Source organism: Etheostoma cragini, chromosome 19 (assembly GCF_013103735.1).
Source record: "Etheostoma cragini isolate CJK2018 chromosome 19, CSU_Ecrag_1.0, whole genome shotgun sequence".
Classification (NCBI taxonomy): Eukaryota; Metazoa; Chordata; class Actinopteri; order Perciformes; family Percidae; genus Etheostoma; species Etheostoma cragini.
The window spans coordinates 11,732,948-11,756,919 of NC_048425.1; the positions used below are offsets into that span (position 1 = coordinate 11,732,948).

General features: G+C 39.6%; 1 protein-coding gene across 1 annotated transcript in view; it reads left to right on the plus strand.

Moving 5' to 3' along the window:
* The first annotated feature begins 9,198 nt into the window (after window positions 1–9,198).
* The window catches only part of dnah2 (dynein, axonemal, heavy chain 2), a 65,367-nt gene continuing 50,593 nt past the window's right edge, over window positions 9,199–23,972 (plus strand). The window contains 23 exon segments of the mRNA XM_034857377.1: window positions 9,199–9,285; window positions 9,437–9,601; window positions 9,988–10,216; window positions 11,462–11,572; window positions 11,923–12,161; window positions 12,425–12,616; window positions 12,807–12,964; window positions 13,559–13,646; window positions 14,129–14,334; window positions 15,280–15,409; window positions 15,736–15,918; window positions 16,135–16,349; window positions 16,659–16,805; window positions 17,169–17,325; window positions 17,673–17,782; window positions 18,302–18,431; window positions 18,870–19,058; window positions 19,910–20,054; window positions 20,340–20,532; window positions 20,861–21,061; window positions 21,394–21,550; window positions 22,898–23,072; window positions 23,739–23,902. Coding sequence (XP_034713268.1) covers window positions 9,199–9,285; window positions 9,437–9,601; window positions 9,988–10,216; window positions 11,462–11,572; window positions 11,923–12,161; window positions 12,425–12,616; window positions 12,807–12,964; window positions 13,559–13,646; window positions 14,129–14,334; window positions 15,280–15,409; window positions 15,736–15,918; window positions 16,135–16,349; window positions 16,659–16,805; window positions 17,169–17,325; window positions 17,673–17,782; window positions 18,302–18,431; window positions 18,870–19,058; window positions 19,910–20,054; window positions 20,340–20,532; window positions 20,861–21,061; window positions 21,394–21,550; window positions 22,898–23,072; window positions 23,739–23,902 — 3,771 coding nt within the window.

A 23,972-nucleotide genomic window follows, 5' to 3' on the forward strand; every position in this document is an offset into this window, starting at 1 on the left:
AAAATCCTAGATCCACGTGTTCCCTGGATCCAACTGAATCTCCTGATATAGGCCACTCTCATTTCTACCTTTATGCGCGGAAATTAACAATTCAATGTTGCAAACTCCTCCTAGACCTTGCGACCAGTCTGCATGAAATTTGGCAACATCGCTAGCCCAACCCGACACAAAGGTATGAAAGTAATTTTTATAGGATAATAGCGCAAATTACACACAAACAAATTTGTGTAGCAAACTATGAAAACACCAACTTTGTCATATCTCAACAAAAAAAAATGCTATCAATACAAAACTTTAGATTCTTGTTTGTCATGACCCTCTGGTCCCCCACAAATTCTACCGAAGTTGGCCACTAGGAGGCACTACATGTACAAAACGTTTATAGCACATAAACGGCTGATCTGATTTTTACCAAATTTGGTGGGTACCATCTAGGGCCACTCCTGCTTCACCATCACACTAGTTGTCTCCCCATCGTACCGTTTAGGGTCCCGCCTTCGCCACACCCCGGGTCATCGGGGGCAACTGGTGCAAGAAGGCTTGGACCCCGTCATAACTGCTTGTAGTTCTAGTTGATTATTGTTATCACTTTGTGGAGCCGCCTGTTTTCTACTGCTCTACAAACTGTGAGTGACTGTTATCCCATCTATCCCTGTCGCTTCTTATGTCTTGTTATTCTATCCATGTGACTGCCTCTCTTGCACTCTCTGTTTCTGACTGTCTGACTGAGCCCACCCACAATTCACCATAAGCCCCTATTTGATGGCTAAGATGGCCACAAGAGACTGAGGCGATGTTGCAAATGTGCTATAATTCTCAGCTTTTGACGTAAATTGAGAATTTATTCTGTTTTGAATTTAATAAAGCCTATGATGTTGTTTCAATTACGTGTCAAGTGAGTTACATCTTGTTGGCTCACCTATTTCTTTCTTCCTTGCTGACTCTACTCTAGCTGTCCTATCTCCATTCACCAGCGGGACTCCTCTGATCCTTGTTCTTCTTTGGTGGACCCCACAAGCAGCTGGCTCTCTGGTATGAGCAAGCACTTCATGCTCTTTCTCTGGGTCAGGGACAGGCCCCCATTTCCAAGAGCATGATAGAGGAGGGCTTCAGGAATGGTAAGAGACCATCTTTGCTTTGGTTCTTCTGTCTCCAATTTGTTCTGTTGCTAAGCAGTGTTGTTGTTTTTTTCGCCCACAAGTGTTCCAGTGTAATTTGCGCTTGACAAAGTGCACAAAATCCTTGATGACTATTTGATTGATTTGGTTTATTCAGATGAATCTTTCACTCACTGTATCGACCCCACTGTATCCCTGTTCGCTCATGCTCATCATCATGATTTGCAGCTATTTATTATACCAGTGGAGGCCTGGCTGTCAGTTTCTATGCTTTGTTGCCTTTCAGACACGCCTCTCTGCAACTAGGGAAATGTCACTGTTATACATCAAGCAACTTGTTTGTTTGGGGAAGTCAATTTTTATTGTCTTTTCTTTGATTCATTTTTACCCTTCCATGTCCTCCCTATCTTCTCTGCCTTAGGTGCAGTCGCAATTGCCTAGATACAAATCAGAGATGTCCAAAGTATTCCCGTTCATTACTCAAGTAGAAGTATAGACACTAGGGTTTAAAAAGACTTCTGTAGAAGTTGGAGTATCCACTCAAGCTTTTTACTCAAGTAAGTGTAAAAGTACTTAAAATATAAAAGTAAATCAATGTAATGGAAAAAAATGATATCAATATGCTTTTTCAAAATAGACAACAAGTTTTGTAAACAAAACGTACTTGTGTGCGCAGAGCTTGCAGCGCATTCGAAAGAAGTTGTTTTTGCATCCAAACATTTTGAAAAATTCTTCCCGATGATGCCAGGGATGAAGAAGGGTTGGCTGGTCTTCCTGGCTACCAACCTCCTCCCTAGTACTTGGTTGGGACATTTTGCTCAAGTTCTCTTATGGCTCTGCCACAGACATCTTTGTACTAGTACTTGTACTATCTTTGACTACTACCAAGCATGCCCTTTTGGGGCCAGTGTGGGCCCACTGCAGGCTGAAAAATAGGCCCGGAGGTCCTCTATATATGCACTTAAACGTAGTGTAGCTCATTCTGTCAAGTAGAAAATATCTATCAGAATGGCCTTCTTCTTCTATAAATGTAGTTAAAGCAAGGTAGCTCATTCTGACAGGTAGGAAATATCTATCAGAATGACCTACTTCATCTATAAATGTAGTTAAAGTAAGGTAGCTCATTCTCTCAGAGAATATCTATCAAAATGGATTACTTCTTCTATAAAGGTAGTTAAAAGTCAGTTAGTTCATTCTGTCAGGTAGGACATATCTATTAGAATGTTCTACTGCCTCCTGTAAATGTACAGTAGTTAAAGCAAGGTAGTGCATTCTGTCAAGTAGGGAATGTGACCACGGACATGCTGGAAAGCTGGACTGGAACATTGTCTATGGCTTCAACAATTCTGACTTTGATGTCTCAGACCTCATCTGACACTGAAGGAAACAGTTACACAGTGACAGAAATTGGCACATGTGCCATCATAAACTGGATAAATTCTCCTCCAGCGCACCGAAGATGTTCGTGGAACTGCTCAAGGATTGAGTGCCGACTGTGATGTGGTTCTGCCGGTCATGATTGATTGGAATTTATGTGTGGCTGATTCTTTCTTTGTCATTAATCTGCTCTAAAACACAATATAGACTTAACTCAAGCAGAAAGGCCATTTTATACCCTGTCAGAGTGAGGGCCAGTTAGGCTAATGGATAATGGCATCTACTTCAAACGTATTACACTAAATCCTACTCATGGCTTTTATTAAAAAGTGTTTATCGCATTCTATCTTTACAGTTTCTGTCCATTTTCTGGAGCAGATATTTTTATTTGCTCTTGCTCTGTATCTTGCATTTCAAAGTCAGTCTATTAATATCGCCGTGATGCTCCTCCAGGTGAGTGATAGTCTGAACTTGGATGAGTATGAGGAGATTCTCTGGGATGCACTGAAGTACCCCATCGCTGGGGTCAACTATGAAGGTCATGTAACAGATGACTGGGACAGACGTCTTCTAACCACATACATCAATGACTACTTCTGTACGGCTGCTGTAAACCAGCCCTTCTTCAGGTAATACATACTTGGGTATGATGTAATTTGTATATGTATGTGATACTGCATTCGGTCCAACTTGCCTTAAAACTTAATAAACTATGGTACAATTAAGTTCTCAGTATAAAGATTCTATATTTAAAATGTACATTGCTTCAATCTAGATAAATGGAAGTATGTATTTATGTCAAAATGCACACAGTTCACAGATTAAATTAAAAAAAGAGAATTCTGGAGAAACGCACTGCGGCGGCACAACAGCTGACAGAGGCCACTTCAACTCCCTGCTGAAGCTCCTGATGGTCACAGAGTGCCAGCTCCACCAAGTGGACTCTCTGGTTAATACAACCTGGTAAATATAGACACGGTGGCACCATGATGAACACTGACAGGAACACTAATGGCGTTTTTTCATTACATTGTACCTGCTCAACTCGGCTCAACTCATCCGCAGTGCCCCGTCCTCCTTTTTTCCATTGCAGATTAGTATTGTCTCATGCGTTAGGCGGGCTTGGCTGTTCGTCATAGCAAGAACTGCCATGACCTAACGCAACACACACAGAACGTCGAAGGTGTGTTGTTTTCAATTCCCGGCATGTAGCCGTTGCCAGAGCCAGAAGACAAATTTAGTTTCAAGAAAAGCTTGAGGCAGCAAAAAAAAAACACCCTTGCTTGGAACCTCAACAGAGGTGGTGCTAAAAGAAGTACCTGTTGGCAGGTACCAGGGACTTTTTTCTGTAATTGAAAACCCAAAAAGACGAGTAGATTTGAGGCGAGTCGGGGAGGTACCATGTAGTGGAAAAATGCAATAAGTCTATGCTTTTTTTCATTAATCACTTACACTAATGCGCAGAGGCACCCGTGTCCTCTTTATTTCTAAACAACCACTATCAAAACATTTAGGGCTGGAGCATGCTGGTGGTAAAGCAGATACAATAATAGTTCTTATTTATAACAAGCCAAATGTATTGAGGTCTTCAGGATTTTTTTGTTCATGTTTTCACAAAATTATTAAGGTGTGAAACCATATGAATAACTCAGCTCCTAAAACACTAAAACACCTTGTTATGTACACCATAATACTTGGGTGGAACCATGGCAACTTCTCATTTCACTATTTTGATGTATTTTTACCAGAACAAAATAAATAATGACAACATATGATTTTCAGTCATCCCGGTAAAAGGATATCTAGAAAATATTGGTGTCATCCAGAAATGTTTCATGTATCACAGGTGCATTTCTGTTAACTTGCTCTATTGGCTGAGGAGGATGTAGACTGTGTGTTCTTTTTGTGAAGAGTGTAAGGTAGGTAGGTTGATACATTCTACATTTTACCTGCTCTTTTTAACAGATAAAAGCATAGATGGGTGTCTTTGTTCTGGTGTGGATCACAATCTCTTGTCGGAGCTCTTGTTTTTTTATGAATGGGTAATGAAGTGGCTGCTGAGGACAATATCAAATTGGAACTTTGCAAACATACTGTATATTTGTGTTTTCAGGTAAGGATAAGTTCTGAATGTTTGAAGGTTGGCCATATGTGTAAGTAAGTGAGATAAGAAATGTGAAGATTTATGGCTACGGTCTGTTTACATAAACACAAGTAAACAACATTAACAATCCAGGAAAGATGGAATAGTGTTGGATATGTGAACGTGTCTCAGAACTGTTACCAGGGTGGCAGCGTGAGACATGGTAGCAACCAAATTACCAGGAGTTAAGATGACAGATTGGCAACTGACCGTGTGTGTGTGTGTGTGTGTGTGTGTGTGTGTAGCTAGAAAAGTGATCAAAGGTCACTCACAAACAGTCACTCACACAGAGCATGGGCACATTACAACAAGAACTTCCAAACCAAGTTCATTCAATGTTTCTACTGCATGTAATTCTCAACTTCCCATAGTGATACTACTCCTTTACTTGCTGCCTTCCTTTTTCTCACTTCATTAAGTGGGTTGACACAGACTTGAATGAAGAGGTGCTTGGATCAATAATATTGAGACAGATACTCTTTGGAGAATAAGTATTCTTTAATAAAATGAGACAAAAAAGCCAATGCTGAGTCAGGCGCAAAAAGAATAAAGGAGCAATGCTTTAAAAGTGGTAGCAAAACATGAGTTACAGCTTTATTTACATCTACACCTTTTTCTGTTTGTGTGTTGTTGTTTTTTTAAATTTTCAACACACAACCTACCTGATCATTTATACTTCATTTAAATACAAATGTTTTATCTGGTATACCACCATTTAGCATTCACCTATACAGTTTGTTGTTCCTAAATATTTAGGGCAAATCTTTGTGATTGTGATCTGATCAACATTAATCTATTCTGCTCCCTTTAGCCAGTCAAACAGCTTCAGGCCTGTCTCTGTACTGACTCAACAGTCTGTTATTAAAGGTGTATTTATCTATTACTCTGCCTGGCTGCACAGACACACACGTATTGTTCTCCTCTGTCCAACCACACGTGCGTGCGTGTGCGCGCACGCGCACACACACACACACACACACACACACACAGTGATGGGGCTCTGGCAGCATTCCAGCTGTAATTCTGTACGAACACTCCATTCTGGCTTCATTATCACTGGACCTCTCTTTATAGTGGGGAGACAACACAGGGTGCTGTCAGCCTTGGTCAAGGGGCTAGACCATAGACTGTATACTGTATACTGTATATGTATATATATATACACACACATAGTATATGGGCTAGACAAGATTCTGGTTTCAAATGTGTGTTTTTTTGTGAGTTAGTGTGTGTAACTCTGTGTGTGTGTGTGTGTGTCGACAGTGGTCATTTAGGGTAGTTTGTGTTTTTTTCAGTTTCTGACTCTGTTCTTGTTATGGGCTGTGCATGAAAGCATGTATGCAGATGCATGTGTATGTGTATGTGTGTGTTTTTGTGTATTTATGAGTAGCTGTTCATCAGGCGGAACATACCTTGGCCTTCTGTGGCTGAACAAAGCCACCGTCTGTAGACTTATTGTAGTGTAATAAGCAAAGTAAACCTTCCAAGGCCTGCTCCACTTTCCTAAGACCCTGAGCTCATTGTGCTTTAGCCAGCGGCTTATTACTGCTGGATTTAGTGTGTGTGTGTGTGTGTGTGTGTGTGTCTGTGTCTGTGTGTGTGTCTGTGTCTGTGTCTGTGTGTCTGTATATCCTTTTATAGCCATGTTGGACAGCTATTAGTGCTGCTGCCTCCAACTGAGCTTTTCTATTCTATTGAATTCTGCAAATATCTGTGGCTCTCATTAACTCCCCCATCTTTTCTTATTTTACTAAGTGATGCTGTATATCTTCGGACTCATCTGGTCTATGCAGCAACAGCAGCCCCTCATATACTCTCTGTCCTTATTTATCCCTCCACCCCTTCATCCCTCTCTTCTCCTCCCCTCCTTGGCATGACAGCCTGTCATTAGCTCTGAGCTCACAGACTCATGGCTTTAATTTTGGCCTGCCTGCCTCACTGTCTCCAGACATTTTCTATCTGGTTTCTTCACATGGCTCTGCTGTATGGTCAGTGGTTATATGGCATAACCACTAGAGATTATGGCCGTATCCCATGCTTTTATTCCTTGTGTTGATACATGTATGCATGTTTTTTGCATCTAATACTTTTGTGGATCTTTGGAACCTCAGTCCAGGCTGTACGCCTATCCCGTCCCACCTACACACCTCTATTCCACTTTGAAACCATTATTTTTATTTTACAGTATGTTAAGCATCATTGACTAGGGGAACTGTTTTCTTGCTTTGCAGGCAAATCACTTCCATCACTTAATGTCAACAGGAGCATGTTACTGGTCATTTTAAATAATTACATAGGAATATTTTGATTTGCTGAAAATGACATCCATACTTGTGTGTGTGTGTGTGTATGTGTGTGTGTGTGTGTGTGTGTGTACACACGTATTGGTGGTCTCTGGTTGGGTGGGAGACAGACGGGGGCACTCATACTCTAGCAACATGCTGAATTCTAATTCAAATTGGCTGGTTGTTGTTATTCTTGTTATAATGAAAATATCAGTCTTGGAAAGGGTTTTTATGCGTAAAAGATTCAGCTGAAATTAACAAAAGAGTTGAGGTACAAACTTTTTTTTTTTAACAGACCTCTTAAAGCCCGATCTGTAGGCCCCTATTTTCAAATGTTTTCTGTCACTTCAGTGGAAAATGGGCAATTGTCCGATTGAAAAAGTTATTAGGCTGTCTCCAAGTGAATGCTTCATCACTGAAGTTAAACTCAACATGCTCTTGCTCCAGTTTCAGTTTTTTAGGGAAAAGACAAGGACATAGAAATATAATTATATATTTTCAAAGAACAGCTTTGGAATCTTTAAGTGATTTTTATCTCTAAGTTACTACTATCTTTACTTTATAATGGGTAAAACTTGGGGTACATTTGTTCTCCATTGAATAAGCCAATTGCTTCATGGACTTGGACTACCGTGTTGTGGTAGTAATGAAGGAGAAGCAGTTAATGTCTGAAAATAAACCTTTGTAAGCAACAGAATAAGAAGTGTATTTTTTTGGGCTACTTACACTAATCTAGCACTTACTTAGAGCAACTGGATATGCTTTTTTATTAAGGAAGCCAAAGAACTACTTTTTATTAGATGTTTACAAAAGAGGAGGTAAAAGAGTTGTGCAATCAAATCAAATCATTTAGAAGTGCGACATGATTATGCAGTTGTTCAGCAGTTTTAACAGCATGAGTTAGGCCTATACCTCCACAGCAGGTACGATAAACTCATGGCCTTAAAGGAAATGGAAGTTAAGATATCTTAATAGGCTAAAGGAGTTTCTCAAATGGGGGTACTTGCACCCCTAGGGTTGCTTTGAAGGACTGCAGGGAGTACATAAAACTGTAGCAAAATGCTAATTTAAAAATATGTAATGCATAATTCCAAAACAATTAAGCTATAATAATGAATTAATTAAATGATAGATTCTAAACATTAGAAATGTTGCATTTAAATGTTTTTATTTATAAAAGGTTGTTGTTTAGTGCATCTTACTCTGCCCACTACATTGTACCTCTTTATAGACTTTTTTTTCTACCAAAAATGTTTTGCAATTGGTCAGTGTGTACTTGGCTTAAAAAAGCAATTCAAAGGGGGTAAAATGTTGAAATAAAATTGAGAAACACTGGCCTAAAGCGATTTTATATGTATTGTAAGTAATAATTAATAGTAACGTTATATGGGCTAAAGCATACTTCCGCCATACATGAGCTTAGTATTACATTAACTTTAATGTAGGCATATATGTCTGAATAATCTCGCTAGTGTGAGAGGAATGTTATATTTGTGTTCTAAAATGTACAGTAATGGTAAAAAAAAAAAAAATCTCCAATGGAAGTATTAAAAGAGAACGCTTTCCCCCCTTGTGTCCATAGCCCCTTAATTTAAAGTCTATGCTTGTGTCCCTGCAGCATTTTATCATTCTGCCACTGGATGGCGAACAAGGACAGACCAACGGCTCTGACCCTTTCTTTAACTGTCTCTGCTTATGCTCTGGCCCAACCACACTCCGCAGTTACCCCGGCAACCAAACGTTTCTATGGAGACAAGCCAACTAAACCACAGGTTTGACTGGAGGATGGTAAAGGACACATACCAGAAAAGTATCTAGCTAGCTAGATATCGTAAAAAGGACGTTTCATACTTTAAAAAAACAAAAACGTAATTACAGTAAATATTGACCTTTGGCAGTTTTAGCTCGTGAGAACGTCGGCTTCGGGGAGGTCAGTAAAGTTGACAGTTGAGTTAACCTGCTAAAACTTAACTAGCTGGCTGGCTACATTGTTTTAAGTTAGCTAGCTAACTAGTCTGTAACGTTACCCAAGAGCAAATTTAGCTAGCGGCCAACGTTGTAACGTAACTAGCTAAATACCATTCATCTAACGCTATAACGCAAGCTCTATACAAAGGTTGGTATACTAATTTAGGCAACGTTAGCGTTAGTTTATTAATGACAGTAAGCTACATGTTAAAGTTAAAATCATGAATTGATGTCTGTGTGTCACTGCATGTTAGTAACGTTGTTTTATGTCTTGTGTGTTTGTGTCTGTGCCTAAAGTTAATGTTACATGCCTCGGTAACAACATAAAGAAGACAGCTTTGAGATGCAAGCTTTGGCAGCAATGGATGAGGAATACTATAAGAACATTCATCTGGTAAAGCTGGGTCATTGATTATAATATGTAATTTACTTTTTCTTCTATCTCTGGGTTGTGCAAAGATATTTACCTGCTAAATAACTAACGGTCCCTTTCACTCCCCCCCCCCTTCTCCTTGGACCCCTCCTTTCATCTCTCTCCATAAAAGTTGTTTATCCGTTGTGTGGCTCTTTCTGGGGTAACCAGAGAGAAGTGGACAGAGGAGAATGTGAGGGCTTTGGATCAATTTATTGTGGACACAGCTATCTCAACCATGGTGGTCTACATTGACACCTACGCCAGGCTGCGGGTGGAGTACTCAATGCCCTTACCGGTGAAGCATACCCCCCTCCCACTTTCCTCTTCATTCATTCATCTTTTACCAGTTTTAATTAGAAAATGTAATATACAGTACACTATGCTGTCAGAGAGAGGTGTTTGAAATGACATACTGTACATCCGTGGGTTGAATTCCTTTATTTAGCTACATTACTAAAAAGCATCACTGTTTGACTTTATCACACATCCGTAGGTTGAATTATTTTGAATGCCTTTTATCACATTGCTAAAAAGCATCATAATCCACTTTTTTTTGAAAAGCTGGAGTGCTCTTGTCTCCTCCTTCAGAGTATGTTTAATGTTTAAAATCCAGTTCCTTCACTGTATTTTTCATTAATGCTCTTTACCACCACACCTAACAAAAGTATTTTATGGGGACAGGTGGTAGAGCAGCTGTCCTATTTTAGCCGCATGCCAGGAGCCATAATCACATCAGAGACGTTTGAGGTGGCCGTACAGTTTGGCACAGTGCGGGGCGACCCCACCCAGAGGCTGCTTCATGACATGACCTGTTTGCATGCCCCTCCAGTTGCCCTCAGCACCTGGAGGGAGAAGAGCATCAAGGACAACTATGCCAACAACATGCACTGCTTTCTTGCAAACCTCACAGGTGGGTACCTCAGAGGAAAAGAGAGAGACAGTTAACGGTTAAACAAGATCACAAAAGGTAGTAGTTCTAAAAGTCTCAACTCCTCTCCATCAGTAAAGGCCCAGAGATTTCACTCTGTAAAACTCAATAAGCCTCTACTGTATAGCTTCTGTGAAAAGAAGAAGACATACTATATCATTCCAATTTTTTCACTTTGTTAGTTTACACATTATACGCAAACATGGCCAAATATAGGGGTGCCTGGTTAGCTCACCCGGTTAAGCATGTACAGAGGCTCAGTCCTTCCTTGTTGCAGTGGCTGCGGGTTCAGTCCAGACTTGCCTCCCTTTGCTACATGTCATTACTTCTCTCTTTCTCTCCCACTTTCCTTTTTTAATCTGCACTATAAATAAAGGCAATACAAGCCCAAAAACATGGCTGATACAAACATGCATTACTGGAGAGATGTTAGGGTGAGGGTGCCTCGGTTTGGTTCTGAGCCTTTATCAAGGCCTCCTCAGCAGTGCCCAGGAGACAAACTTACAAATCCATAGCAACCAGTCCACACCCCATACTTGAACCCTCTAGTTCCCAAGCCATGTCCCCTTGGACTGAGCTACTGCTGCCCCAAATTAATGAATGAATGAATAAAAACTACTTTTTTCTACCGTCTGTGCTGCTAAACGGACAGATGGTTTGGAGAAAAATTACTTTAAATATGTAGGTTGTTTGCACTTGGTGTGTTATTGAAGTATTTTCACTGGTTTCTGTCGACAGATAGTTAACAAAAACTGTACCCCTACAAAAGGGAAATTTTATGGATGTAGAAAAAAAAACAAGTTACCTCCCGACACTATTTCGTTGAGGGTACTGTCGCTGCATCCTGGACTTAGCGCCGCCCAACACAACTGTGATTGTTTTAAAGAAATACAAACAAGCTGGAGCGTAATTCCACTATAACAGAAGGATAATGGGTGAAGCTCGACCATAATCTAGTACTGACCCCGCGCTGGGGAGATAGGTCTGGCTTTGTGAGATTAATAACAATAAAGCACTTCCGTGACTGCAAATGGTGGGTTTGCAACATATGTGTGTATATGGAGGACAAAGGTATTTTTATAAGTCACGGTATACAGGTTGCACCACAGTATGCAGTAGGAATCAAGAAAAGTACAAGACACATTTGAAGTCAACTGGGGCAGTGTTCACAGGATGGACAACATAAGTTGCTGAATTTTTTTAATGTAATATTTAATTTTTCAACAGATGATGTGTATAAGAAGGTGGGCAACACCGTTCTCTACATCCCAATGGAAGGCCTACAGCACTGCCCTGAAGAGGCCAGCAAGGACAAGAAGCTGGTACAAAGAATGGAGAGTAAGTTTGGGGATCTATGTATATGTATGTGTATGTTTGGGTGGGTGAGGGTGGTAAGTTGGGAGGGAGACGTTTGTTAAGTTTCTGTTTAAAACTCCATAAAAAACTGCAGCATTGGCTTTCTGTCTCAGACGCTTTTGCGATTCTGAGCCTTGGTACATGGGGCGCACACTCAACCAGGTGAACTAGCAAGGGGCCCCTATACTTAGTGGTTTTCATATTATTGCAACCCTTGCTCTTATTTTCTCACAATATCCTTCTGTTTTTTTCCTGTTCTGACTTTTCTGATCTTTATTTTTCCCTACCTCTATTTCCCTTTTTTTCCTCTTCCTTGTACTTCTTGTTTTTAGCTGTTATGATCCACTGGACTGATCAGATCAAGGAGCTACTGAATGCTAAAGAAATAATGAAGATGAGGGACAACTGTGGTCCACTGCAGGAGATAGCCTTCAGGCAGAGTCACTCTGCCAAGCTGTTGAACATCAGCCAGCAGCTGCAAAAGCCAGGGGTCAGGCACATCCAGAACATCCTTCAGCTCTCCAAGTCTCTCTATGTACAACGCTTCAGCAAACTGACCGAAGGAATACAGGTACTAAAAGTCTCAAATCAAGAATCATCTCTTAATCAATTCTTACTTCACAGACTGGAGTGTGACTCACTGGTGCTGGTCATTATTGCAACATTTCTGCAGCAATAAGACAAGCTTTCAAGCTAGAAAGTTAGAAAATGTGGACATTAAATATTGTGTTACCATGACTAGATCATTATAATAAATAAATAAATAAATAAAAAAATTCTTTCCTTTGTGTGTGTGTGTGTGTGTGTGTGTGTGTGTGTGTGTGTGCTGCCCAGGATTGCCTTTCGCAGGCCCAATCAAACTTGTCCTACCTTTCCATACTGAAGGAGCCATGTGAAGAGCTTGCCCGGCTCAAGCCTAGCCAAGTTGCTCCTAAGCTGCGACACATTGTCAGTCTCATTCGCATCATCTGGGTCAACTCATCCCACTACAACACCAGTGAGAGGATCACTGGTCTCTTTCGCAAGGTACCTGCTTTTTATGGCATCAGAGTAATTGGGAGGTGTCTACTCACACCAGGTTTCTTGTATTAACCTTCTTTTGTTTCAGGTTTTTACTTAGATCACTTATTAGTAATATGTGAATATGAGTGTTGTCAACTTGGTCTCCCAAATACTTATTATTGATGTATTTTAAGTGTTTTCTGTTGTTTTGCAGATGAGCAATGAGATCATCAACTTGTGCTTCCAAAGCATCTCTCTGAAAAGGATCTTTAAGGGCTATGTGTTATCCAGCAAGCAAGACCTCAGCGATTGTATCCAGTGCTGCCTGTCCTGGAAAGAAATTTACCTGCAGGCCTCACAGATTCACCACAAGTAGGAGAAATCTCACCTGTGTGGGGACTCAATACTGTCATCTTGGTACCCATGGGGATTTTAAAAGTCTTAAGTCTTACATTTTTAAAGTTGAATGTATTGGGTATTGAATATATATGGATTTAGTGTGAAATTGAATTGATTATTAGGTTAAGGCAAAGTTGTAAAGTTGGGAAATACAACTTGTGGTTTCGATGCAGAAATAAATAGACCCTTTAAGAGCCTTGTCAAAACACAAAGAAGACAAGACTTTTGGAAGTTTGTTCCAGAAATGTGGTGCATATATACATACGTTAAGGCAGTTTGCACCATACTTGGAACGGTAAGCAAACCCATCCCAGACAACTGGATAGATTAGAGGGTTTTTAACTAATACGCAGATTATAGAGGTCCTGTGTGATTAGGGCTCAGCCTGAATGGATGGCTGTTTACAACTGTAACAACCTAACTACTGTTTTTGAACACGTTTTGAGTTAGTGACCGCTGTAGACCTAGATACAAAATACTGGGGTGCTTATATGACTCTCCACCCCCTCTTTCTTTCTATGTCATCTTTTTTGTTTCTCTCTTATTCCCCCTCTGTTTTTACATCAGGTATTCTCGAACAAGCTGGGTCCTGGACCAAACCAGCATATTTGTATTGGTTGATGTTTTCATTCAGAGGTTCAAAGAGCTGCTTGAGGTGAATTTTCCCTCACTCACACATGCAGAGACATTATCGCATGTACAGAAACACTTTTGCACATTACAACTCTGTAAATACATGCTGTACTAGAATAATACTAAATAGATTACGTACATGATTGTCAGGCCGTGATTACATATGGAATGGATGCAACACGGTGCTATCCTGTCCTTATAGTTACTTCTAAAGTGGATCTTATTCAGTCACAGTTGCTTCTTTTAGCAGAATCATTAGCTTCTTTAAAGTTATTAAGGCTACTTACTTTGTGGGTTTCAAGGTTATGTCACTTTGCCTTCACTGCCTTAACAGTTAAGCAACAATGCAGTCTACAGTCGTTTTTTTTATCTCTATTACAAAAATATTTCACATGTGTTGCGTCATGACAAATGCTGTGTTGGAATTATGTATGTAATATCAAGAATTGGGGTGAAGTCGCATTGAAATGCATGCGTTGCATATTTTCTCTTGCTTTCTGTCAGATATGTGATTGCCAGTATCAGTTTGCCCGTTGGGAGGATGGCCAGCAGAGGGCTCTGCCATGCTTCAGCGGTTGTCAGGGACCAGAATTCACCCGCCTCCTCCTTGAGATTGAGGGCAAATTCCACCGTGGCCTACAGAACCTGCACTCTCTTGACAAGGGCATTCTTGATGTTGAAAGCACTACATGGTGCAATGAATTCAACAAGTAGGTCTATTGCTCTTTAACACATTCAAACTAAGACTAAATATAATAGTATGTAAGTAGATGTTGCAAATGCGAGAAAAACCTCTGGTCGCAAACATAAATGGGCATGACCGTCACTTTTTTTGCGACCAAAGGCATTAGCGCAAGTCAAGTGCAGCTAGGAAAAAATAGGTGCAAGGGGTAAGAGAAGCGGAATACATTCATTATTAGGAGGAAGACTACAGAATCAGCAGGTGGAGTCGGGCAGAGCTTCCTTAGCTCCAAGCAATGTCACGCATGTTTTAGGCTACAACATTTGTTGTCACTTACAGCAAACGTCTCATCACTATCCGCGAGCTGCCTGTCCCCAGAACACACTGTAAAGAAAACGCAGTCTCTGTAGACAGCCCAGGGTCTACATTTGACAACAAAAACAAACTGTCTTTACCTTCACCACAAAGCTAATAGGAACAGTGTTCCAGTGTTCCAGACAATAACCGAAAAGAAGGATTTGGGGGTGAGGGTGCATGGAAACACAGAAGGGTGGGAAGGGGCAAGCTAGTCTCGTTTTGTTGGAATTTACTTAGAACGTCAACAAGATGTAACGTCACCCAACATTGCTTAGAGTACCTTTAATGACCAATCACATGAGCTAAGTTGTAACAAAGGGAGAGGCTGAGGTTGGTCCTGATCAGGAGGAATTGAGAGATATCGCAGGACTTATCCTGAGAATGATTTTGCTGTTGAACTTGTAGTGTGTGTGTGTGTGTGTTTGTGTGTGTGTGTGTGTGTGTGTGTGTGTGTGTGTGTGTGTGTGTGTGTGTGTGTGTGTGTGCGCGTGTGTGCGTGTGTGCGTGCTTCTGTTATAGTGTACTTTTGTTTTATTTATTTGCTGATCACCATGTGTATGTGATTTCATTTGTGGATATGTTGTCTGTGTTTGTGTGCGTGTGTGTGTACTCATAGGTTTCGTACATTAATAAAGGAACTGCAAATGAAGATGCAGAACCTGATTAATTCAGTGTTCAAGACTGTGAACACTGTGGAGGAAGGAGTTCGGCTTCTGGACATTTTCAAGCCTTTGTCTACACGAGAGGTGTTTCTCCTACAAACGCACGCAAACCCACATATACATACATTCAAGTCCTCAAGTTGCTTCTACACCACTTATTAAACATGCTTACTGAATTAAACACATTGCATTACCCATATTATAAACCTTTCCATTTCATATAGCTATATAAGTTAATAAACCTTTGGTCTCTGCAGTTTGATATGACTAACCCACACCAAAGTAAAGTTTTTTCTGTTAAGGTTATAGAGAACTGGCTCTTCTATCACTTTCATGCACCTGTCTTGTTTTCTTCTTCTATTCCCATATAATTCATTTACTCATTCACTTCCATCCAATACCCATCCCAGGCCTTTAGGCGCACCATAGAAGAGAAGATGGAGGAAGTGTACAACATGATGAACAAGGAGCTCAAAATGGCCAACAAGAAGCTGAACCAGAAGACATGGTCTTCTCCTGACCATATGCCCCGGATAGCAGGCCAGGCCCACTGGGTGAGAGCCCTCAAACATCGCTTAGAGAAAACCATGGAGGTAAGTCCATTACATTACAAGGTAATCTATTCCTTTTCGAACTGGTACGAACCAGTTATGTAACGCCATCGCATAAGCAGTGTGTAAAGTAAAGATGTGTAGTAAGAACTCTGTTTCTGCTTTGGTTGGATTTGAACCATATGTAGTAAACAGATCATGGTCTTACTGAACCCTCCTTAAAGAGCTCCTTTTTTCTTCCCTTTTCTTCTGCACCAGGTGCTTCAGAAGGCCCACTTCATGCCTGAGTCATACAGCCGCAAGCAGGTAGTTATTACCTTTGGCCAGATGATTCAGTTTTTAGATGAGATGGCGAGGAAGAACTTCAGTGAGTGGATCCAGAACCTGGACGGACAGTACCTTAAGAGACTGGAGCAGCCACTCATGGTGCGCTGCAAAGACAAGACCGCCAAGCTTGACATCAACTTTGACAAGTGGGTAACACAATCAAGACACCGAAGACACAAGGCATTTACATTAAATTGTACTTTTATACAATCAATCTGTGTCTTACATAATGTTTTCTGTTTACTTGTGACACACAAAAACCTAAACCAATACAGTAAGTTAACTTTGCATCCATGTTCACAGAGGAGAAATAAATACACTCAGTTGGATAAAGAGATATGCTCTTACACAAAATATTTATGTAGAAACTAGACAATGAAGACACAAACTAATTTGTACACATACGTGTTTGCTCATTATTTATGTTGTGTTTTTATGTGTTTTTTTTTGTCCAGCAACCTGGTGAACCTGTTCTCTGAGATCCATTACTGGGATCGACTAAAGTTTGAGATCCCCTCGTGTGTGTCTGCCTTTTACCAGGACAGGGAGGAGCTCAGAGGCCTGAGGGAGAGAGTACTACTGCTAATCAGGGACTACAACAGGTCTGACACACACACGCACGCACAGATGAGGAGACTAAACATGCATACAACAATGAACAGTGATTTTGTAATAGCATATACCATCAGAATTAATTTTTGGGAAGATACTTTGCTTACTATAAATAGTGATGTGTGTTTTATTATGAAGCCAAGTCTGTAAAACTTTTAGAATTTTTGTTTCTTAGCTTGTAATATAGGACTTCACAGGGTATTTGGAATGAAAACCCACATGAACACACACATTGCCAAACTCACAAAGTGTTCTAGCTCTTATTGTATATAATTTAGCCATTCCAGTTTTGTGTGTGTGTGTGTGTGTGTTTGTGTGTGTAAATGTATGTATAATGTATTTGTGTGTACAAGGATCATTGGAATGCTGTCTCCTGGCGAGCTTGATCTGTTTCGGGAGCGAATTCGTTTCATGGATAAGAAGATTCAGCCGGGGCTGGCCAGGCTCCTGTGGATTTCTAAAGGAGCTTCTAACGTCTTCATCCGTGAATGTCTCCTGCATGTTGACAAGGTTGTTACACAAAGTTCATCTCTTACTGATGTGTTCAGATGTACATTAATGGTTTTAACCTTTATTTTCCTAAATGACTTTTGAGATTTAGACTGGTGGCAGAAATGTGGGTGAATGTAGAGTTTGAGTTAAAGTATGGATTTAATCCCCTGATTGAAATGTTGTTTTCAGTTTGTTTTTTAACATGGACACAGTTTTCTTAGCTCATCAGGCAGTATGTTCCAGAGAACAGGACAAAAGTAACTAAAAGCATCATTAACATATCTGGAACCTATTCTTGGTTCAGAAGGCAAACCCCATTGGACTGCAGTCACTGAGTGCTCTCCCCTTCTCTCATTACACTCCAGGTCCAGTTGATAGTTGATGGATACAAAGTATCTAATCTAAACATTTACAACCTCTGTCGCCAAATCAGTGAAACATTGCTGGTTAGACTGGATGGGAAGACTGTGTACAGGTAATTACACATATGTGATTACTTCCTCATTGCATGTGATGCCTTATGCAGTGAATGCAAAAAATAAAGAAAATTAAGTGCAGATATTTTGTATCATGTTTTAAGTCAATTCTTAAGACATTGTTCATACGTTAATATTAAGTGTCCATTTAAAATGCATGTTCAAAAACAGTGGGTCAAGTTGTTTTTCAATAGATTTAAACATAGCACCACTTTACTGTATTTTTCTTATTAATTTATTCTTGTACTCAGTGGAGACATGACTTCTGTCTATGTTATTGTTCTTTGAAATCAGTTCAGATATAGAGGTTATTGTCTAAAAAAAACAAATACTTTAACAGTCCAATCTTACCATATTGCTGAGAACTCACTGAGGAAGCATCTCCACTTCTTGACATTGTCTAATGCGATACACATGGGTTGCTTCTTAATTATATCTTGGTTCCAAGTAATGTTCAATCCAAAATTTGTCTTCTTTGTTGGTTGCATCATGTGTGTTTCTCCTGTTGTAATTCTTAGGAACCTGGAGTTTGAGGATGACCAGAAGAGTCACCAGCAGCGCCAGCTCCAAATACTGCACTCAGCCCACCAAAGAATTGCTGATATTATGAGCCACATCCATAACACCTTCTCTAATGATGGATCTGAGGTCTGTGCTTTGTTTCTCATTCAATATTGATAGCATTCCATCAGAAATGTTCCTGCACTTTTATAAGATTATTCTTTTCTGTTTAAATGTTATGATATACTGTAAGAATGCTAGGGTTAGACAGCTTTTTCACTCTTATTCTAGAAATTAGGTTTAAAGCAGTACAAAAATGCTCGATAAAATAGTAATGACCCACATACATCATTTACCTAGTAGTTAAACTAGTATAAAATGAAATTGAATTTAAAATGTCTGGAACAAAAATCACACAAGGACCTACTGCTTGCAAAAACATAAACAACAACAAAAACTGTAATCAACAGCTGTATCTATTAGGTACGTAGTTTTTTTTTTATTGAGAGACAGATTTATTAAGCCTTTTGCATTTTTAATTTGATAACATACTAATGTATGTACATTTTTATCATGGTAAATAAGGTCCAGGAGCACTGGGTGACCTACACAGAGAAAGTGGACCACATGGTAGAGGAAGCTCTAAGAAACAACATCAAGAGCTCCTTGAAGAAGCTATCCAGGGCCATCAATGGAGACAGCAAGACATCTCCCAATCCATTGTTCAAAGTACTGGTAGCACTGCGGCAGACAACTCCCCAAACCACACCAAAGGTACAATCAACCCCCCCTAATCCAATTGGGTCATGTGATAAAGTATAAACTATGGTCCTTATTTTAGGTCCATATGTTGACGTGTATGAAATGGCAAAATCTTATCCCATTATGTGCTCACTGATTTTGGAAACATTTAACAAGTATCATTGGGCTGCTAGCTGAAATGTTTAGTTGGTGAATTTTATAAAAAAAATGTTTTTGTCATATTTACCATAACTGTCACAATATCCTGACATTACTATACATGGGACAGTTCTTCTGCCTTCTCCTAGTGCTTCTATTGGCATGAAGAAAACAATCAATCATAGCCACAGAGTGTTACTGAAAATATTTCAGGCAAGAACCTACTTTATATGCAGTATATATTAACTTTATTTCAGATCCAGGGGATCCATATCACAATAAAAAACACAGAGTAAAACCTAAAAGTTCAAAAATACAGAGCCTTCCACAATGTTGAGTGTCTAACATACATGGAAGAATACAGTACCTGTCCTCTCCTAATCCAACAGCTTAAAACACATATGCCCACATGCAGCAATCAACCATAGGACAAATTACAACCTGTGACTGTGATAATAAACTCAAACACAAGTACACATGAAACACTCTAAAGCATGGTCTTCACTGTGCACTTAGTGTAAGGCTTTGCTGCGTGTTTATGGTATGAGTTGTGTTTAGGTGCACATATAGTATACCACACTTACAAACTCACAGGTGCAGTATTTAAATTGGCCTGACAACAGTTCAGTTAAATTCACAATTGATTGGCTGGTGATTTGATATAAAAGTGTGTGTGTGTGTGTGTGTGTGTGTGTGTGTGTGTGTGTGTGTGTGTGTTTTGACAGGTGGAGTTCTCACCGACGCTCGGAAAGCTTGCTCAAATTGTGAACATTATGCCTCAGCTCATCAAAACCATTTCAGAATTTAAACAACTGCCGGAAGTTCTCTCCTGCAAACGGTCACAGGGTAACCCCATATACAACAACATAGGTTAGATCTGCTTTTTAAACATCATCTTTCATGTTACTAACATTTTTCCTCAGAGAATCTACATTCCCATGAAAGTGTACCAGTGTATACAATTTGTTTTTACTAGGTGCTGAGCAAATATAGACCTGATTTCTTTATGAGTTGATGTGGATATAAAATCTTTGGAATTGACAGAATTTCGTACAGGGATCACTAAACTGTTGTTTATGTATATGCAACCATGTCTTTCTGTCTGTGCTTCTACTGTTTTCCGTGTTTTCACTTTCATTCTCTTTTTTCCTTCAGAGCAAGATGAGGAGATAAAGAAGATTCAGGCTGCTATTTCTACAGGGATGACAGCCAATGAAAGCCACCTGCAGGCCTATCTGAAGACCTGGGACAAATACAGGGATATCTGGGAGAACAACCAGGACTCCTTTATACAACGTTACCGGAGACTAAACCCACCAGTCACTACTTTTGATGCAGACATACACAGGCATGTGTAAACTTTATTCTTCAATTAACCTGACTTTTCTATGAAGTGTTTCTTTTTTTCTGTATAAGCATTGGAGTACATTATATGTGGCATAAATTAAAGCAGACTACAGCCAGTGCACGCTATAAAAGGGGAAACTACCAACTTTGAACAGTCCAATTGCAAGTAAATTGTAGTTCCTTGCGGCTTTTAAAAAATACCCATTCTACAGACCTATATTGTAATTGTGTCTGTTTTTTATTAGTTTCCATTGCCCAAGTAAACTTTTCTTTCATGTAATCCTTTCATGTCTTCTGTATTCTGTGCCCTGTACATTGTTCAACCACAGGTACACAGAAAAGGCCTCCAGTGTTCAACAGGAAGAGACAGTATTTAACATCCGGTTTATCATGCTGGACTGTTCACCACTCAAGTCCTCCTTGGCTCAGCTCTGCAGTGAGTGGCAAACCAAGTTCACTCAGCTGCTCAGCCACATGGCTAGCACCCGCCTTAAAGAACTTCATGCCTCCCTGCAAGATAATGCTAAAAGGTAGGGAGTCAAGTGAAAAGACCTTATTTTGGGGGAAATTTTTTATGTAGTTATTAAAGACAGAGAAATTACAGGAAAAGAGATCTAACAAAGGTCCACGACTGGACTTGAACTGAGAACATTGCGGTTTGTGGTTTACATCTTAAAACCCCTAAGCGGCTGGGGCGCCCTAAAAAAGCTTTATTTATTTAACCTATCCCTATCTTTAGTCATTGAGAGAAGATCAAAATGAAGCCAGGAAAACATGAGAAAGGAAAGGGAGGAGATTTTAATGCTGTAAACATTTGAAATATGTAGTGTGCTAAAAGTGGTGTGGTTTTTTGTTTGTTTAGGCTGAGACAACACCCTCAGACACTGGCAGATCTTAATGAGAGCCTGAAGCTCTTGGTCACTCTCCAGGGCGATTTGGCCAAGACAGAGGCTCAGATCCCTCTTATCCATGAACAGTTTGCCATCCTGGACAAATATGAAGTCCCAGTGGAACAGGCTGTAAGCCCCTTGCTCATACACACATATACTGTACAGCAAACACAATACAGGAATATATATATATATATATATATATATACACACACACACACACACACACACACACACACACACACACACACACTGGGACTGTACATCAATGTTGACTGTTGTGTTTGCACCCTGTATTTTTTTTATTTCTTTTATTTATCAGTTCATTTGTCAGGGACAATGTAACAGACATTATTGCATATATAATTATTACAGTCAAGGGCATAACAATATGTGTAGATGTGTCACATGATCAGCTAGAAACCTCAGGGCCTGGTCAGTCCATTCTAAAAAGATAATTCAAACATAGTTTTTTAAAGAACTACATAGTGTGAGTTACACAGTCATGCAGCAAATACATTGTATACTAATATATTGCATCAACATTTTACTAAGTTGAGACCACATTACACAAACCAACACATCACATAACAACCCAAACGCCAAGCACCCAGCCGGTCACAGCTGCTCACCTATACCCACCCTGATAGTGAGGGACCTGGTTGTGAGTGAGGGACCCACGGGATGAACCTTGGCAGGCATGTTTAAACAGCCAGGCGTCTAGCTCAGACAATACATTACAACAACACAACTGATTCAGTGGTTACATGTTTGGTTTTCTTTAAGCCAGTATTTCACAATTCTATTAAATGTTCTCAGTTTGGTTCAGTTTTTATTGTAGTTGGTAAATCATTCCAAAAATGTAATGTGAAATACTGAAAATCGTGACTGGCGGAAAGTGGTTTTGCGCCCCTCTGCTATCCAGTTGCCACCCTCTGCACCGCTAGTGGCCACTCTCCTTGTATTTGTTTTTTTTCATAAAAGGACAGAGTGCTTCTGGAGCTAGATTAGTTGCACATTTAAAAGTAAGTTTAAGAAAAGAAAACTTAATAAAGCTATTGTCTCTTAGTTTTTTCTCCCAAACATTCAGTTAGTAAAAGAACAGGCCTACTATTACTGTTGTAATTTATTCATTAAGTAATTACTTAAGTTAAGTTACAATAATTATGCATGCATGCAGAAATAGAAATTGTCAGTTTGCTCACAGAGTGATGGGACATTAACAGTTTATAAACTCAAATTGCAATTGTATCTCATGTAATCAAGACCAACATGTTGGTTGATCCCCCTCCCTGATATATAATAACGAAATCTTTAGGATGTTTGTACACACACAAACTTTAGTTTTTTTTTTAAATATACACACATTGTGATGGATGTTGCGTCTATATCTGTATATACTATACTCATAAATGAAGACAAAAGCATTCCTTCTTCTTATTATTATTCCAATTCTATCACTCGGTTTGCCCACAGGTGCTGGATAATCGTGAGGCGCTGAATGGGGAGTGGGTGTGGTTTCAGCAGGTGTTGATTGACAGTGACATCATGCTGCAGAAGCACAAGGAGAAGTTTAAGAACAACCTCATCCTCTCCTCTGAGGATTTCAAGAAGAAAATCCAGACCACTTTGCAGGAGTTCAACAGCACAGGTCACACAATCTCTCTTTTAGTCTTTCTTTCACTCACGTCTATATATTCTCACAAAGTGTTTCATTAACATGGTGTACTTTTGCTCTCTCTGTCTTTCTGTCCATGAGCCATTATTGCTCTAAATAAATTCTCTTTACAACTAATAGCCTTTATCTAATCTGCTTCTGAAAATTCAAGCTACAATAATGGATATACATTGAAAACAATATGGTAATTCACTTGTGTGCTACTACAGTGAATTGAATACCAGACAAACAAAAGTACTTTGTTGTATTAATGCAACAATCTGTAATCCTGTAACTTTAAGAATGTCCATAAAGCAGCAACATTGCTTGCAATTGCATAAAACAGTATAAGAGATATTACACATATATTTCTGATAGATACTTATAACTAAATATTTAATTGGTTAACAAATCTGTATTATCAAGGCCTACACTAACCTGAGTGTGTTTGGAGAAATATATATTAGTTGACATTTACTTTGTACTGTTTATATGAAAGAACTGTCAGTTGACTGCTAATATACAGTAGGCATTGTACAATACAATTGACTTTTGTTTTTGTACTTTTGTGTGGGGACATATGAATGTGTATGTTTGTCTATTTGCATGCTTTTTCATATTTTTTGTATAACCGTACATCTTTGCATGTGCTTGTCTTAGGTCCATTTGACAGTGCACTGAGCCCTGAGATGGCCTTAAAAACAGTAGCAGAGCATTGCAGCCAACTGGAGGCTCTAAAACAGGAAGAGTGTGCCATCATTAATGGGCTGGGTTTCTTCAAAATTGAACAGCCTCTTTCAAAAAGCATCCGGGTGCTGGAGAAGGTCAGACACAGAACTAGGCTCATAGTCCTAACTTACTGTTGTATAAAGACTGCAACATAAATTAGCAGTT